Source organism: Oreochromis aureus, linkage group 7 (assembly GCF_013358895.1).
Source record: "Oreochromis aureus strain Israel breed Guangdong linkage group 7, ZZ_aureus, whole genome shotgun sequence".
In the NCBI taxonomy this organism is placed as follows: domain Eukaryota; kingdom Metazoa; phylum Chordata; class Actinopteri; order Cichliformes; family Cichlidae; genus Oreochromis; species Oreochromis aureus.
In genome coordinates, this window is record NC_052948.1 from 6,467,179 (window position 1) to 6,486,233 (window position 19,055).

General features: G+C 38.8%; 1 protein-coding gene across 2 annotated transcripts; it reads left to right on the forward strand.

Annotated features, from left to right (window-relative positions):
* Positions 1–1,479: 1,479 nt before the first annotated feature.
* On the forward strand, positions 1,480–17,636 carry slc1a2b (solute carrier family 1 member 2b). Of its 2 annotated transcripts, none has more exons than XM_031728626.2 (11): positions 1,480–1,734; positions 4,130–4,269; positions 6,032–6,184; positions 6,435–6,685; positions 8,278–8,425; positions 9,069–9,195; positions 9,413–9,646; positions 9,749–9,943; positions 10,665–10,799; positions 10,940–11,204; positions 13,593–17,636. In XM_031728626.2, the coding sequence occupies exons 1-11, from the start codon at positions 1,697–1,699 to the stop codon at positions 13,662–13,664; spliced, it is 1,758 nt and encodes a 585-aa protein (XP_031584486.1). In that variant the 5' UTR covers positions 1,480–1,696; the 3' UTR covers positions 13,665–17,636. The 2 variants fall into 2 exon arrangements, with proteins under 2 accessions (XP_031584486.1, XP_031584484.1); XM_031728624.2 differs by having other exon boundaries at positions 10,940–11,128.
* The last annotated feature ends 1,419 nt before the right edge of the window (positions 17,637–19,055 follow it).

A 19,055-nucleotide genomic window follows, 5' to 3' on the forward strand; every position in this document is an offset into this window, starting at 1 on the left:
GCAGCAGCACTCAATGCCAGCGCTCAGGGAACCTCCTCGCACTGGGAAGGCTGCATAAAATTGGGATAATCGCCGTCGATTATGGGACACAATGAGCTGCTGCTTCTGAAAGATTCATTCATCCTGGAAAAAGAGACTGTGGAGGGGGGAAAGAGAAAGGGGTGCCTTGGTCCCTCCGCTGCTCTCCCACGGTGGGCACAGGCATGACATCAGTGGCCTGAAAGAACTGGTATTCTGGACATGCCCACTGCACTCCCCTCTCGCTATACCCTCTCATCTGAATCCCCCCCCTCCTTTTCTTGCTCCTGCCAGTTTGGATGCAGCGCTTGGCCGGACGAGTTGGGGCCACTGCCACTGTTTGCGTGTGAAACAAAGCCCCTCAGAAGGAAGAGAGAGGAAGCAGAGAGCTTCACATGGTACCAGCCAAAAGCGGGGATGGCTGCCTCGGCCTTCCCCTCACAGGCCCCTCTTTTGGCTGAGAAGTGCTGGTGCGACCCCAGTACCCCTTTCTCCCCTAGTGTCCCTCTTACTCGCCCTTGTAACCCCTTCTTCTCTGTCCTAGCCCCTTGCTCTCATCCCGAAACTGCACTCTTTTCCCGGGAGAGCCCTTTGAATAAGGATGACATGTTAAGGGATTTAGGATGAGTGATTTCTCATGACACAACCTTTACAGACAGAGATGGCATTCCTCTGGCTTTTGTTGTGTAGCTGGTCATTTGTTTGAAGAGGAAATAGCTTTCCAACACATTTCCCTAATTAGAATAATGTGATACTGCTCAATGCCATGTGAAGTCCCATGCTGCTGGGAGACTAGAGGGAAATCAGCGTGACAGCATCCTCACATGAATCACATAGGTCAATTGTGCTTTGGAGTTCAGTTTGAAGTTTTATTGACTATAGTGAGAAGATGTAAATATCTAAGCAGGGGTGTGTGACTTGATTAGGTGGAAATTAATTTTATAGATAGATAGATAGATAGATAGATAGATAGATAGATAGATAGATAGATAGATAGATAGATAGATAGATAGATAGATAGATAATCGTTTATTCTTTTCATCTTTTCCCACAAAAGGGTTACTTACAAAGCACTACTATATTGTGCCAGCATGATCATGCTCATCTCCAGTAGCCTAGCCTGTCATGCACTATCCGTGGGACTTGGATGTGTCTATGTGGGGATTACAGTGTCCAGGGACTGTGAAGGACCCTGAGGGACTTGAAATATAGGCTCTGATACTAGCTCCTCCCTCCATTTCTTCTTCTTAGTTATTTATTTACTTTTACGTTTGTTGGCTGTGCGTGTGCGTATGATATGTGTGCACGTGTAAGATTCGTGAGTAGCTGGTCGTGGGTGTTGGTGGCAGTGGAGTCAAGGGGTAGGGGGTGTGGTGGTGGAGGGGGGGGTGGGGGATGTAGCAGACATCAGGATGGGGCCATTCAGGTTGCTGTGTCTGTGACTAAGTCTGTCGTCTGGACTGTGTTGACTCGCTCCTCTCTGGATTCTGCGGAGGAGTTTGTGGACAGCTGAAAGCAGGTTGCCGTCAGCAGAGCAGTGGTGTTTTTAGCCACCGGCTGTACCTGGGATCTTATCTGCTGACATCAGGCAACATATTTGGATGGAGCACTTGCACGCCTGCTAACACTTTCTTCTTTCCCTCTTAAATACCAAAGACTGGAGATTTGATCCTGGTCAATGTATATAGCACTTACCTCAACTCCCCCAGAAATGAAGTAAGTACTATGTAATTTCATTCATATCATAAATATTTAATCCTTTTACTTTTTTCTCTTTTTTTACTCCAGCCACTTATTGATTTTTAAGTTTTATTTTTATATATAATGAAAAACATATAGTTTTATAGTTTTAGTTTTATTCAGAACTCCAGTAACTCTTCATGGCTTTACAGTCCTGTAATGCAATTAATCTGACTAAGCTCTCAGCCAAGATTAACTGGTTTAGAACGTGATCCCATTAGTGACTGAGAAGAAGAAGCTGTTTGTGGGTGTGTGGGCTTGTACAGGTCTGAAGGTCTGAAATATGGTTTTGTACTGAACATTTAGTCAAATCTGATTATACTGAAACAAAAGTAATTTTTTAATATTTACACTTTCTAAAACAAGATGCCCAGTCCCATCTGACTGTGGACTTAAGTGTAAAGCTTCTCAGAATTATCTGTTAGGGCACAGTAATTAATTCGAAGCTTATAAAATGTTAATAACAAGAAGAATGTTCCATCCAGCAAAATGACTTTATAACACAAAAACACCTTGCTATTTCCTCCTGGTCCAAATTGATAATAAATAATGCAGCTGCTGCAGTGGCTGTAACTCTTAGCTATATTTTTTTCACATTCATCTATCACTGGGTCACACAAACCTGCTCTCTCATTTGTCTCTGACTCGGTGAGAGAAGTGTTAATGAGAGGATTACAGCAGAGTATCGCCTGCTTCCTCTCATAGTGCTAAAAATAATGAAAGGGAGAGAAAAAGGGGGACATTCAATTAGCAGCACTCGTCACTCCTGTGGAATAGGATTTTTATGTAATGGTAATTTTTTAATTTCTGGGGTTTTATGAATTCCTCGAGTTTTTATCTAAAGTATGAAATCACACCAAGATAGAGTGCAATGTGGCTGCTACGTGCCTGCTGTTTGCATGTATTTTCTGTATTTCACACGTTGAAATTAATAAGAGGAACTAGGAATCATCCATCTGTGTGCCTGGAAGGTGACCAGGTGGTCTTGTTATAGTCTTTCAACACCGCAATGCAGACACAATGGGGGAGGTGCGTGTAACTTAGAAAGTGTGTGTTTTTATGTGGAATTGTATGCATACTCAAAAAACATAAAAACTACAAAATCATAATAATAACAAGGCTGACTGTGAGGTTCCTCTCCGAAAACAACCTCTTGATTCAAGCTCTCTGTTGCATTTGGTAAAGCTTAAGCTTTGACAAAGAAAGAAAAAAAAATACTTGACATCATCATTAATATCTCCAAATAACATAGTCTTCAGCACTGAAGCTTCCATTTATGTTTTTTAGACTGTGAACCCCACGGCAAGGGGAAAGGTCAGGGTCACTTTATTTCATTTTTGCTGTTCTTGGTAATCCATCACACCAGAATTTGTAATGGGCTCACTGAAAAGGAACAAAGTCACTTTTAGTTCATAAGCAGACAAACGATATATCAAGCCAAGCAAGTTAATTTTGTATATTTTTTCTTTAACTTGATGCTGAGGGATTAACATAAACTATAGTGCCTGTTAATTTCTCTTTTCTTACGTGTTTTAAAAACATGTCTAACTGTCATATGACAGACACAGCTGGCTCCCTTCTCATTAAAAAAATGCATTAACGCCTCAGTGGGACTACAGAAAGCTACTCTGGGCTGCATGTTATGGAAAATTGTGTTTTATTCAACACAAAGCTGCTCTTAAAGCATTACCTGTGATTGTGAAAATTGAAATGATAACTGAGAGATAGAAAGAGAAAGTCTAAACAGATATATTATTTGATAGTTTGGCATTTCTTGATTTTTTTTTGTCTCGTACTCTTTTTTTTCAGTGCAACAACATTGTTAAATTAAGGCTCTGTTTAATCTGTACATTGTCACAATTCCTGAAAAGTCTACCAACATTTTCCACAATTAATTTTATCTTATCAGAAAAAAGTGGTTTCACAAATTCCGCAAAAATCCAACAAAAGTCTGCTCTGAGAAAATTGGGGCTACACAATCGCCCTTCAGTAAACTGAGATGAGATACCCCAAAGGACTGTGATTTCAGAAGCAGCAGCTTGTAGTCAGCTTGCATCTTTTGGAATGCTCTCTTAACCATGAACAAACAGTGTTCGAGTGACAGCTTGGCAACGCTTGAATGCTAAACATTTTTCATCACACAGTGTTTTGATTTGAGCTATAAACAGTTTTCAAAGGCTCCTGTATGTTGTTGTGGAATCAACAGAGCCTTCTTTCTCACAGTGGCCGCACATGACAGAATATGACCGCAGCATGATCGCTACAGCATGGACATCAAAAATGTTCTGTGGTCAAGACTGTACTTTTCACATTGTCTGACTTGATGGCATTGATTTTAATAAAAACCACTTGTTCTTTCTTCATATCACAGTGCCAACAGTATGCCTAAACAAGTGGAGGTGAGGATGCACGAGAGTCACCTGGAGCCCATTGAGGCCAGGCCCCAGTCGAAATGTGCCCAAATCTGCTCCAAAATGTTCAAGAACCTTCTTCTCACTCTCACTGTCCTTGGTAAGCCCCCTCACACTGTTTTTTTCTTTCAATTACTTTTTATTATTGTTATTATGGTTTGTTTTTTTTTAATAAAAAGCAAGGCGGGCTAAACACAGATACTAACTATCACTGAGTTCAGCCTTATGCTAGCTCAATTATACGACTTACTTGTAATGTGTGGAGGAGATGCCATCTGTGCTCTGATAGAAAGATGACTGAGTGTTCTGAACTTTCCCAATTCTGTGCCGCCTGTTGCTATCAAAAGCTCTGTGCTGTACTGGACATACAAACAGCCTCTGGCGATGCATGAAAAGTGCTGTCATCTTACCACAGGCTCGTTAGGCTCCAAAGGAAAAAAGTTTTTAAAAAAGGAAGAGATGTAAGGTCTTAAATTAGATTTGTTTAAGCTGTAGTTCTTTCTGATGGTTTGTTTGTTATGTGGTCTCTCCCAGTCATACAGTCTATAATTACAGGAGTCTTTAAACTGTAAATTAAAAAATGTGTGTACATTTCACTTATTCAGTTTCTTACTGCGTTGCACTTGTATGGATGTGGGCTTGCGTGAGCATGCGTACTGTGTACATCCAATGGCACCCGGCTGGACGCTCACAAAGCAAGTGAGCCAGCATGATCATTGATCATCTGTCACTTGGCAGATGAAACCTTGAAAGGGAACTTGCAATTGCTCCAAAGGGAAAGCACAGGAAATCAAGTGCCATCCAAAACCATCGGGTGTGCAGAATCCACAGGATGCTGCTAGACTGGGGGATAGATTAAAGCGCTGAAGACAACTTAGGTTTAAAAAAAAAGAAAGCTGGAGGCCTTGTGATCAGTTTGTGTTATGAAACAATATATTGGGCTGTGTTATCTTTGGCAGCGGAAGTGCAGCCCCGGGAGGATGTTGGAGTTTTGTCTGGCCTAAGACAGACAGACACAGAGGCCAACCAGCAGGCCTGGTAGGCATGGGAGTGGGGGGGCGGGAGCATACAGAGGTCAGCTTTACTTAATGGCAGGAACAGTGTGTGTGGCAGGAAAAGAGTTGTTGGTTAGAAGAGACATTATGGCTTTAAGGGTCAACAATGATTTTGTTTGAGAATAGATGATCTTTCAAATGTCACAATATTCAGGCTATTAAAGAATGGAGATCAGAGGAAAGGTAAGGTTGCACACACAAAAAAAGATAATGTGAAAATAATCGAAGTATCTCAGTGAGACTAAATTTGTGCCTGAGATTAGAGTGAAACATATCTTTTTACCCATCATTTATTGAAGCTTTTGAAAAAATAGAATTTTAAAAAAAGAGTTTGCAGAGATGACAGATGCTTCATCAGTGAGTCTGACATGCTGCTCCTCCTCTCTGCTTCAAAGAAATCTGATCTTAATCCTCCACGAGCTTTGCTCACTGTCAGCAGGTTTGCATTTTATCTTCACAACCCACTGTCCACCCTAAGTATCTAGCAGATGCCTTCTCACCAAACAACTGAAATTATAAGGCAGGAAGCTAAGATGTTAATAAGATGTCTTTGAGAACAAATCATTCGTGAATTATTTATTTCATAGTTTGAATTGATAGTATTTTCAAGTAGCCAAGATTAAAATCATTGCATTTTGTTATGCTTTGTTTGGATGTAATATCTGACTTACTTTAGTCAGCACTTTGGTCAGTGCCTTATAAATAAAGTTGGCTTGGCCACTTTGTTTCTGTATTTCACTTTGTTTCTCTCACACAATTTCATATTTTGTGATTTTTCACCTTTTTATTTTTCTTGTTGCACTTCAGGTGTGATCTTGGGGGCTGTAGCAGGGATGCTGCTTCGTGTTGCTTCCCCAATCCACCCAGATATTGTCATGGTAATTGCTTTTCCTGGAGACATCCTGATGAGGATGCTGAAGATGTTGATCCTGCCACTCATTATCTCCAGTTTAATCACAGGTGGAGTGTAATTTATCACACTCAAATATATTAGGAATATTAAGTTCCTAATTTACACCTTTTGCTGCTCTAATACACTAAAATAGACTTGGTGAAAGAGTCATAATGCAATAAGAAAATACCCTTATATAATCTACTAATTGTCTTTGCATAGCACAGCCTTCATGTCTCGCAACATTGAGTCAACATTTCCATTGGATACGTCCTAGTAATTAACAGGCAAACATGATCTTGCTTGCTTTGGGTGCAGGTCTAGCCGGTCTTGATGCCAAATCTAGCGGTCGCCTGGGCACCAGAGCTATGGTCTACTACATGACAACCACAGTTATTGCTGCTATCCTGGGAGTTATCCTGGTGTTAGTCATCCACCCTGGCAACCCCAAACTGAAGGAGAATCTTGGCGAGGGCGAGAAAAATGATGATGTGTCTAGTCTGGATGCCTTCTTTGATCTGATCAGGAACCTTTTCCCAGAGAATCTGGTGCAGGCTTGTTTCCAACAGGTAATGGATTAAAAGGATTTATTTACAGTTTGAAATTCTTTGTGAGATATCTGAACACATGAATGCCATCCCACCACTTACTAGGGAATATTACATAAAGTCATAGAAAACAAACTTGTGTATTGGGACATGTGTAGGCTTACATTCATAAAGTGTTTGGAAGAGGCTAACAACACAGAGAACTACAGCAGTTGATGCCTGATAAACCAAAACAATTGCACATACAATGCAAATTTTATTTATATAGTGCCAAATCAAAACAACAGTTGCCCCAATGTGTTTATATTGTGAAGTAAATACCTTACAATAATAGAAAGAAAACAGAGAAAATCCAAGCAACCCCTCCTCGAGCAAGCGCTTTGGGGACAGTGGGAAGAGAAAACTGCCCTTTAACAGGAAGAAGCAGAATCAGGCTCAGGGAGAGGCAGCCTTCTGTTGGAAGAAAGCCAGAGATTAATAACTAATTAATTACTAATAATTAAATGCAGAGTGGTGTATAAACACATAGTGAGTGTAAAAGGTTATTGAAGAAGAAACACATCATGGCAATCCCCCAGCAGCTTAGAGCTAGAGGATTCAAGGTCCCCTGATCCAGCCCTAAAACATACTTTGAGGGGTCACTCAGCAAAAGCCGGGGTTGCAGTGGGAAGTTTTGCCTGAGTGACCGAGCCTAATCTTAAAAGAAGAAAGGGTGTCTATCTTCCAAATTTAGAGCTGATTCCACAGAAGAGGGGCCTGAAAGCTGAAGACTTTACCTTTCATTCTTCTTTCAAATACTAAAGGAACAACTTGTAGGCCCGCATTCTAGAACAAATTGCTCTAATGTGATGTTATTGTACTATAAGGTCATTAAGATAAGATGCGGCCTGATTATTCGCGACATTAAATCTGATTCTAGATTTAACAAAGAGCCAATGAAGAGAACTCAGTGTAGAAGATATATGTGCTATCTTCCTTGTCCCTGTCAGTACTCTTGGTGCGGCATTTTGGATCAACTAAAGGCTTTTGTAGGACATTCGAATAATAACGAACAAATTCAGCCTAGAAGTAATAAATGAATGAACAGTTTTTTAACATCACTCTGAGACATGTTTCTAATTTTATAGATATGCTTCAAGTGGAAGAAAGTCCTACACAATTGTTTAATATATGCTTTGAATAGCCTGGTAAAAAACAATTCCAAGAATTGGAGGTCAAGGTAATGCAACTTGCTGCAGGTGTGTCTTTAAGACATACCTGCAGGTTAACTAACTGGTGTATGTTATGGTGTATGTTCATGGGTAAAGTTTAGTATCATCTGTATAGTAGTGAAAATGTTTGCCATGCCTTCTGATGATACTGCCTAAGGGAAGCATGTATAATGTTAACAGAATTGGCCCTATCATGGAACCCTGTGGAACTCCATAGTTAGCTTCTGCTTAGTGTGTGAAGAGGACTCTCCATTTACATGAGCAAACTGGAGTCTGTTAGAGAGATTTGATTCCAACCACTACAGTGCAGTACCTTTAATACCACACAAGTATTTTTAAAGTAAAATATTTTAAATGTCATTAGCTCGTTAGTATTTATGTTTAATGCTTAATTTCTTTCAGATTCAGACAGTCACAAAGAAGGTGGAGGTGGTTATTGAGGAGGATGTCAATGCCACCACTATGGAGGGCCTAGTGGCTAACATTACAAAGGAGCCTCAGTACGTCATCAAAAAGTCACTGCAGTTCAAAAGTGGGATGAATGTTTTGGGTATGTAAAACTCACTGCAACTGAAAACACATAGTAATATAGCTGCAGTATGTGGCCTAGTAACATTAAGCAATATTACAGCCCTGCTTACGAATGGTGCTTAGAACTAAGCGCTAACATCAGCATGTTAAAATGAAGACAATGATGAAGCTAAGATGCTAATGCTAAGCCAGTAGCAGGTAACAGAACATGTATACATGTTGAGCACATTCATCATCTTAGCCAGCTTAGCCATCACCATCACAGCATTTGCTAACTAGCGCAATACACAGAAACACAGATCGCTGCCTGATGGAAATGTTCTGAATGTTTTGCAGTTGAGACATTTCCATTGAACCCACAATGCAAAGAGAAGAAATCGGGGAATAATCACAGTCATTTAGATTAATTCCCTCGGCACCATATTGATTTAATATCATGGAAAATAGATGTTCAGATATTTCAGATATTCCTGTCATACTCTAGAGTCATGAGGCTAGAATGACTGGGAATAGGTTTTGAAAGTTGCAAATATCTGGACAGGCCTATTGGTTTTTAAATGGAAACCCTATCATCTTATAAGAATTCCCTGATGCTGGACACATCTCACCCTTCAGCACTGGTGGTATTCAAAATGTGACACATTTATGATTTTTTGTCACAGGTCTGATTGGTTTCTTTATTGCATTTGGCATCTGCATGGGCAAGATGGGAGAGAAGGCCAGGCTCATGATTGAATTCTTCAATATCCTCAATGAGATTGTGATGAAACTTGTCATCATGATCATGTGGTTAGTGTCACTCAAGATTCCCATTGACTCATTTTAAAACTCATTTAAGTCATTTGAATCAGAAATGACTTAATTTAATGTGTTTTTGTTCATTCCAAGTTATTTGTCAAGTCACTGTAACACTTTAAAAGCTCGCTTGTAATAGGAAGATTTTATGAGGGTTAACTATATTACTATGTCGCTAAATGATTAAACATATACTTTTTCTTCTCATCAGGTACTCTCCCTTTGGTATTGCCTGTTTGATTTGTGGCAAGATCATTTCCATTAAGGATCTAGAGGTCGTGGCTAGGCAGCTGGGCATGTACATGGTGACAGTGATCATTGGCCTCATTATCCACGGAGCAATTTTCCTCCCCAGCATTTACTTTGTTATCACCAGGAAAAACCCCTTCACCTTCTTCCTGGGCATCTTCCAGGCCTGGATTACTGCTCTGGGGACAGCCTCCAGGTTAGCATCAGAATGGATGGATCGGTGAACGGGTTACTGTCTTAATATGTATGCAAATTATTAGACATTTAAAATCCAACTTGTTTTGCTTTTTCTCTCCAGTGCTGGTACACTACCGGTCACCTTCCGTTGTCTGGAAGAGAATTTGGGTATTGACAAAAGAGTCACTCGTTTTGTGCTCCCAGTCGGTGCCACCATCAACATGGATGGAACTGCTCTGTATGAGGCTGTGGCTGCCATTTTCATTGCCCAGATGAACGGTGTCAACCTTGACCCTGGTCAGATTATCACTGTCAGGTCAGAAAAAACACAGCTTTGCACTTAATATTTAACATCCCATCCTAGTTTACATATACATAAGAATGGGTTTTAGAAATGGAGTCCTCCAGAATGGCTGCATCTGTGTGCAGTTCTTCCATTGAAGCTATTCTTAGTCACCAAAGTAAGACTTGCAGTTCCCACTGTTTAAATTGTTTAAACTGAGATAAATGCAGTTCCCACAGTTAGATCATTATAATAAAGACAAACTCAGAAGAAGTGTTGTGGCATTTAGTAGTGAGCTGAAAAGAAATTTAGAGTACAGCAAATTAAGAACCCAGAGGAAGCAGCCATATGCCCCAGTCCCTTGTCTCATGCTAGTAGGAAGCTTAGCAAGAATTACCAATCAGTCGCTGTTTTCATCGTAACAATCTTTGCAAAATACACTTATAATCCAGTGATCTGCAGACAGATGACCTTGGCTCTGACATTTTTATTGGATATAAATCCATGGACCTTCAAATTAAACATCCAATCTCTCTCCCATCTCTGTGAGCCTCTGTTCATAAAGATGAAGAAACTACTCTGGTGCGCCTCAGCCTAGGCACAGCAGAAAATGAATGTCTCCTTTTAACTGTGAGATGCAGGGGATGTAATGTTCATTGGTGTTTGGAGAAGTGCATCAGGGTGTGAAGAATGAGGTTAGGCGAGTGGTTTTGGAGAATGTGATTGAGTGCCGCTTTCCCATATCTTCACCCAGTCTGACAGCCACCTTGGCCAGTGTCGGGGCTGCCAGTATTCCCAGTGCTGGCCTGGTGACTATGCTGCTGATCCTAACTGCTGTAGGCCTGCCAACCCAAGATATCAGTCTCCTGGTTGCTGTCGACTGGCTGCTGTGAGTTTGATAAAAGAAAAAATTATATTGTGGTTACATAGTAAAAGGTAATTTTGCCTTTGCTTTTGTATTAGGGTTTTGTAAACCTTTTACCAGCATGCAAAGCCATCTTTCATGCTTTCATGCTTGTGTCTCATCAGTGATCGATTCAGAACCTCAGTGAACGTGGTGGGTGACTCCTACGGTGCAGGCATCGTGTACCACATGTCGAAGGCAGAGCTGGATGAGCTGGATGCACACATGGCGAAGTCGGATGACATTGAAATGATGACAAAGACCCAGTCTTATTACGATGACATGAAGAACCACCACGAAAATAATTCCAACCAGTGCGTCTTAACCGCTACCGATACCACAACTGCTAGCGCCACTGCTAACAATTCTGTTGTAGTAGATGAATGCAAGGTACATTTAATGCTTACAAACATAGAGACCTGTATATAACCCTCTCTCGTGTTGCATGCTCACCCTGCACCTTGCTTGATTCTGTTTGAGTTTTAAGCATTGCATCTTTGTTTACATCATTGTAAATACACCCATTGTTATTTTATTTCAGAAGTGAACCAATGGAACAATAGTTGGATGTATGCATGTTTTCATTTCTCTGGAATAGCAGCTTTGCAGTTGAAAAACAACAACAAATAATTATAGTTTATGTCAAAATATTATTCAGCATCAGTACATATGAAAAAAGGATCAAATTTTTCCCCCCGCAACAGTTAGCCTAATCTGATTACTGGAACCTATTGGGGGTTGGCTCCAGTTCAAAAGGCAGAGCAAGATAATCCTCATTATGACACTGAGGAATTATTTACCAGCCACCTCTATCAAAACTTAAGAATACATGTATTAATAAACACTTTAAAGAAATGTCTTTAGACATAATTTTGAATATTGCTTATGTTCAAATTATTGTCCAGTGTGGCGTATTCTGCTTTTCCTTGGAATACAGCAGATTTTAACTGTTAAATGGGAACATTTCCAAATGTTTCCCATTTTCTGTAGGATTTTAAGACACAGAAAGGGAAGTGCTAGAGCTAATTAGCAGTTCATATATTCCCCACACACCAACTACGAAACTGTCAGTGACTCATTCCCTACAAGGCTTTTTTTTTTTTGCATTTTGACACCATCTATTTCTGGCCACTGTGAGAAATATTCTGTGAAATCTAGAGGGGAGAAGGCGCTCCGGTAATGTAAAACATTTTAAATCCTATCTCTGAATGTATTCCAGTCTTTTAGAATAATAATTTTATATGTAGGTTCATAATGCTTGTTCTCTGACACACACAGGCAGGCGGGAAAGGTCTACTGATGAGCCTATTCATTTATTAAAGGATGAAGGGCGTTACCTAGCAACGCTGGTAGCCTGCCGCACAAGCAATCTGCCGATGGCAAAAAGTTATATCCTACTTTCTCAGACTTGCTTTATTAATGGACACTTACATATGAATGTTACACAAAGCCTTGCTACTTCCAGTACCTTCCACACCATTTCCCCTGTTTTCTGTTCTGCTTTGCCTCACTTACATTTCTAACCCATTTCAAGTCCAATGAAACGCTGTAGATGCTTGCAGAATAGCTGAAACATAACTATGCATTCATTTGGTAGTGTTCTTTCTTTGTGTGTTATTTGTATATTTTGTATTTAAAATGTATTCATTTGTCTTTTTTTTTTTTTTTACTGCCTCTTAAGTTGGTTTTCATCATAAATTTGTGGTCCATTTCCAAGGTCATTAAAAGAAGCTGTCTAACTCATGTTAGGACTACCACAAGCATGCATGAACATTATTGCAAAATATCAATTCTGTCTATGTAGGTTTCAAGTGCTAAAGAGGGCTGTAGTCAACCAAAGAAAATCTCCATTAACTGAAATTGGTCCTACCTAAATCCTATCTACTGGTCTTGGGGAGAATAATGTTTTTCTAGATGAACTAAATCAGCTACACTGTACTGAGTGCACTTTGCCTTCTAGCCTTATTAGTCAAAATGTTTTATAGATAAACAAAAATGTTATTAAACAGAACACCGTTTAAATTATTTCAAACTCTTCATTTTGTACTGAAATAAAAACAACAGATTTGGAGCCAACCAGCATATACCAGTGTGCATCCAGATGATTTTAAACCATATTAACTGGTGATCCCAGGACAAAAATGCAAACAAGCAACATGCTCTGACCAGTAACTTTGACAGCTCTCCAACTGTGATACAATTCTTCTGTATTGATGAAAGTGAAAGATTCATATTAATATTAATACACATACCAGTTACAGTTTCTAACATGCACATACTTGTAGTCTCAAGCATTTAACATCAAAGGTGTGAAAAATGTAGCCTTAATAAAAAATGTAGCCACACTGCTGACCTTTTTGACAGGTATTACAGAGCTACTGCTGAGCAAATGTTAAAAAGCTACTCTTGTCTCTATCCAAAGTGATCCTAACAGGAAGTTTTCGCTCCGGCCATTAAAAATGAGGAAATAATACAGGAACGACATTCTCCTTATGAAAGTAACATCAATTAGAAAACTAGTAATTATATGGTCAGTTAACTAGTTGTTCTGGAGACTACAGCCCTGCAAAGCTCTATAGCTAAAATTAGTCAAATTTAAATCAGAATGTTGTATACTATATTTTAGTTTATAGACATCACATAGCAAGGAAGACTGAAAAGGTAGTTGATCTGATGTGTTATAGGCTTAAAGAATGCGGTGTAATTCTAAGGTCTTTTGACCAGAGTTTTCTTTTTCTCTTGGATCCACTGTTTAGATGTTCTGCTAACTTCTTACAGGTAACCTCAGCCACTAATGGCTCTGCTGCGGAGTGCACGCTTGTTGAGGAGGAACCATGGAAACATGAATAATGGCAGCACAGAGATCCCCTGCTTCTGGGCTCCACAAGCTTTCCTGTATGGTGATATACGAGAATGAATGAAAAATCACATGAACAGAACTACTAGTTGTTCTTTTTTATGTAGCTTACTTTTCTTTCTTTTTTTAAATTAGTCCCTTTAAAATTTTAACTGTCTATCTGACTGATATATATGATACTAATTCACTTAATTGTGAAATGATAACATAGGCATACCTCACATGTTAGAGCGCAGTTACGTCCTGTATAGCAGATACTTGCACAACATACTTCAAGGCTTGGAGGGCGAAGGAAGGGAGGAAAACAAAGGTTAGATAAGCTATTCTTAGCAATACATTCTGGTCCCCTGTTTGTATGAGGAGTGAAGAAGCGGAGATGCACTGAGTTTATCTGACAAGTTTCTTAAAGGTGACTCGTTATTATAGTGTCAAAGACAAGTGGGAGTTGGAGCATTATTCATGTCAGCCAATGCAATTTGTAATGAAATCCCCTTCTTTCCATCCCTGTCAGTACTATCACAATGTGTGCACAAGGCCACTGCTTTTTGTTTTCATCCCAGCCTCTCATCTAAGAACAAAAGTGTCTCTGAAGTGCTTCTTACTGCAATTATAGTTACCCAATATTACTCAGTATCCCTGTGGACCAGAAAACTGATGAAAGGGTCAGGGAGAACAATAGTGAACAGGAAACACATGCTGAGCCTCAAAGCACCCATCAGGTTTTTATTTTATTTTATTTTATTTTATTTTGTCTACTGTGTAGAAAAGGGATCTTTTTCTTTGTGTCACCCATTGGGTGATATTTAAAGCTAATTTGTGTGTGTGATAGAGAGAGAGAGAGTGCTAAGGTCAAAACATGGCCAAGTCAATTAAAGGGACCAAACAGGCAGAAAATCAATCAGCTCACAGAGGCCTTTGAACTGTCACCATGACATCCATTTTCTTAAATTATCCATTTATAGCACAGCAAGAGATAAAACCTCAAAATCTAAAGTGTTGCCCTAAAATTAAAATGTATAGAGTATTATCAGTTTTCACCAAAAACAGTAATTGTTTAATACCAATGAAAAAGACATTTCAATCAGTTTTAAAACTAACCGTAAATCTAAATGGCATACCTACATAAAATATTGAATAAAATATAATGAAAATACTTTTTTTTTTAAAAAAGCACAAATCAGGCGAGAATGTGAGTGAAGACAATAATCTTTCCAACTTAAAAAAAAAATTAAAAATAAATGAGATCAAAAGATACTCTTGTTTACTCTCATGTCATGTTTACTCTTACAGGGAAACATATTTTAATCCTAAAATGTTTACTTGTTTGTAAGAGCAGTGTTTCCTCGAGAATGGCCTCTTAAGAGCACAACTTTAAAAGATTTGTCTATGAAAAATGACAGCAAAAGTCTTTATTGAAAGAAAGTTATTGTATGATATATGACAATACAGTAAGCACACGTTTATTATTTCAAACTACATTCCAGTGGCTGAGTGATCCTGTGAACCAGTGTACTAGAAAGCACAGACATAGTTATTATTAAACACTGGCAGAGCACAAAAGGTGAACAGCTAGAAACGTTTCTAAAAAGAAATTGAGAAGGAAGTAGAGCAGCACTCAGCTGTCAGATGGATTCTTGGCTTGCACAGAGACAGATCCTCTCTGGGAACACCTGCCAGCTTCTTGTTCTAGCCAGATCTAAAAAGGTAAACAATATATTTTTGCCACCAGAGCTCAAGACTGTTTCTACAAACCCTAAATGCTGCAGCTGTTTATCCATAAAGTGGGAAGGTAGTTGATGAAACCAGAATATGAGAATGGACATGCACAGTTATATGCCAGGATGTTCCAGTTATCAGGTAATACACATATAATCATCTCCTAGAACCAAATGATTAAAAAAAAAATATGGCAAATACACAAACAAAGCAGGAATGCTGTCTGTTATCGTTTTTTGGGTGCATGTGTGAGGGAGGTGAAACTGATGTCAATGTGAATTTGATTTCTTTGTCAGCACTGTATTCTTCTCTCCTCTCTTGTTTCTTTTCATCCGCGCTGAATGACCTTGCCTTGAAGGTGTTCGATTCAAACAAATGCCAATTAAAATAACAGTAGGAAACTTAACACAACATCTAGTGCAGCACTCTGTCATTTGTCTACTTTTATACATCACAATGAGCGTGCAGCGTTCTGCTCAACATACTGCATAGACTGATGTATATATGCACCATCTTCACACTTTTCTCCAAATGCACATGTAACAAAAATGCAAAAATAAGTAAACAAACAAACACATGGAAGGTCAGTACATTTATAATTGTTATGAGTGAGTACAGCACTGACACTCTAACTTCTTGTGATCTTCAGGACACACACACACACACAAACACACACATACACACATATATCTATATATACATATACAGTGAGTAGCCGACAGTGTCACCGATGGGGATTGTGTGTTGGACCAATATTATGTTCAAACTCACGGTTTTAGAAGCATGAATTAAAATGATATGATAATTATTTTTTGCACCACTATCTTAAAAGCATGATATTTTGAAGTGCCTCCTTGCACTTTGTGTACATATTGTAGGTAACAGATGCTTTTTGTTTGTTTTTGTTTTTTTCCGGGGAATGTGGGGGGTATCAAAATGGTACGTAGAAATATAGTTTCATTGCTGTGACATTTATAAATGTAATCCTCTAGAGAAAAAAAAAATCATCCATGAGACGAGTAAAATTAGATTAGACAAAATGTATAGAGGAAAATATGTCATAAATTGCTTGTTCTTTTTTATTCTCTAATACCTGTTAACTAGCTGCTTTAATTAACTGTCACATTCCAGCATATAAATATCTTTTTTTTTATCTAATGTAAGTGTTTTGAATGTTTCATCCATGAAGATATAAGCAGTGTGAATTCATTTTCATTGTACATACATAAATATATAATTATTCTGTTCAGTGACAATGCAGAATTCTCCGGAAATTATAGTAATCCTGCAAAAAAAAAAAAAAAAAAAATTCTATTGCATGAAGAAGAGAAAGAAAGAGACTGAGAAAGAGTGAGATGAGATAAAAATAGGCATGAGGAAGTTTCTGGTTTGATGAGGGGGCCAACACGAGTTATTTGGGTGGGAAATTATTATTATAAAGGTTAGTGATAAGACACAAAAACAGGGGAAAAGGTCAGATTTGCTCTGTGTGTAGGATAGTGATGAATCAAACATAGCTTAAGAGTTGATATAAGAGAAAGCTCAAACTTCAGTTGTATTCAAATGCCTGTTACAGTATACAGCAACATTCCTCAGGTGACTCATCTAAACACATTTTGTCTTTACAAAGGAAGAAAAACTGGTTTAGTCTCAGACATGTTTGTTTACCTGGTGCATTTGAAGACATGGACATCTATATCATTTAGATTCCATGTTAGCATTTCCATAAATCACATCTTGACACATTTGAACTCTGTCATGTCATCAGTCTAGGATGTTTTTAGGAATACTACTTAGTAAGCTGCCTTCACTTGACTTGCCTTTTTACTTTCTGCACAGAAACGATATGCACGCACAAACACCTGGAATCGCTTACCTAAATGGTACTGACTACATGGAAAATAATAGGCACAGCAAAGAGCCAGTATATCGTCAAGCCTGTGCTTTTCTACTGAAATGTGTCTTTTTGAAGAAACTCATACACTGAGCTGATAACCTGTTACACTCCTGCCTACAATGTGCTTTGCAGATTTTACTTTTCTAGGCCTTCCCTCTTTGTAAAGCTGTTGTTATCTTGATGTAAAGGCAGAGGTTATGTGTGGGGAAATTCACTGTTGAGAAAAAAAAAAGAATTCTTTTCTCAGTTTATGGTATACATAAAAATCTGTTTCTACATATCAATAAGTGTTGTACCTTTGGTGTACATATACAAATATAACTAATAAATGTTGATTGATAACTAAATTGCAGCTGTTTGGAGACTTTCTTTCTTTCTTTTACAACAATTTCTGCACAAAAAACAAATACATGTATGTTTTTTTGTGTTTAGTTTTTATTAACTAGTTGTTTTAGTGTAGTATTACTGTATAAACATTTCTAAAGAGTGCAGAAACACAAGTAGATTTTATCTTAAGAAGATTTATCTTATCTATTAAGAAGGTGAGGGAGAAAATAGACAGTGAAGTATTTACTGCTTGTTTTAAGCTACTCTATCCCATTTTGCTATTTATATTGATCTTATTAATCTTCAGGCAACAAATACTACAAAATTTTTTAGGTGGTGAACTTGCTAAAGAAAAAAAAGGAACCTATTTGTTGAACCCATAATGCATTATAAACAAACTCCAAAGCATCATTGCTTCAAAGCTAATGTGGGACTCGCTCAGATAGCTTACTGAATTAGCCTCTGGGCAACTGGTGATTTTGTCGGGCTTCCAGTATAACTAGCAGATGTCTGGAGCCAAGATTTCAATTTCTGTCAATTTCTGTCTTCCAGCTGAATACAGATAAATTTGATAAAAGCTAATGAAAAGCTAAATCATTGGCAGAAGATTATTGGTGGTTGTCCCACATGCCAATAGTCTTTATAAACATTAGACCCATATTGGGTTTTACATAGAGAAATGCTGTATGTTCCTTTTGTTGAGGTATTGACTATACCACATAAAATATGACATTTGTGTTGCAAAATGGGACACAGTTCATTTGACAAAAATATTGGGTGAAGTAAAAAGAAGAGGATGCATCTCATTAAGGCTAGAAATGGTTTACTACAAATAAACATGGGGTGGCTGTAGCTCAGGTGCCAGAGCAGGTCAGCCACTAATCAGAAGGTCGGTGGTTCGATCCCAGGCTGCCTCCTGGTTGCATGCCAAATATCCTTGGGCAAGATACTAACCCCATGTTTGCCTGCTGGTGGTGGTCAGAGGGCCCGGTGGCGCCAGTGTCAGGCAGCCTCACCTCTGTCAGTGCACCCCAGGGCAGCTGTGGCTACAATGTAGCTTGCCATTGCCAGTGTGTGAATGACTGAATGTAGTGTAAAGCACTTTGGGGTCCTTAGGGACTGAGTAAAGCGCTATATAAATGCAGGCCAGGCCATTTAAACATAGACTGTATATAAAAGATGAACACTTTTTGTGTATAAGTCTTTCACCCCTTTTCAATATTTTTTTCTTTTTGCATATTTGTCACATTTACATCAGCGTTCTCCAACCCCCGGGCCATGGATCGGTACAGGTCCGTGAGTCGTTTGGTACAAGGCCGCGAGAGTTGAGGCTTGGGGGTGAAATTTATGGTTTTCAGGGTCTTATTGGTTTTTATCGTTATTTATCGTTATTTTTTATCATTAACTTACCTGGGTCCTTTCCCATGTGTTGTGAATAAATCTT

What these genes read in the sequence shown, in the direction of transcription:
- slc1a2b (XM_031728626.2), top strand. Translation starts at nt 1,697, where the DNA reads ATGTATATAGCACTTACCTCAACTCCCCCAGAAATGAA. An exon ending in TGCAGGCTTGTTTCCAACAG is followed by an intron (nt 6,686 to 8,277) that starts GTAATGGATTAA and finishes AATTTCTTTCAG; the next exon opens with ATTCAGACAGTCACAAAGAA. An exon ending in GTTGCTGTCGACTGGCTGCT is followed by an intron (nt 10,800 to 10,939) that starts GTGAGTTTGATA and finishes GTGTCTCATCAG; the next exon opens with TGATCGATTCAGAACCTCAG.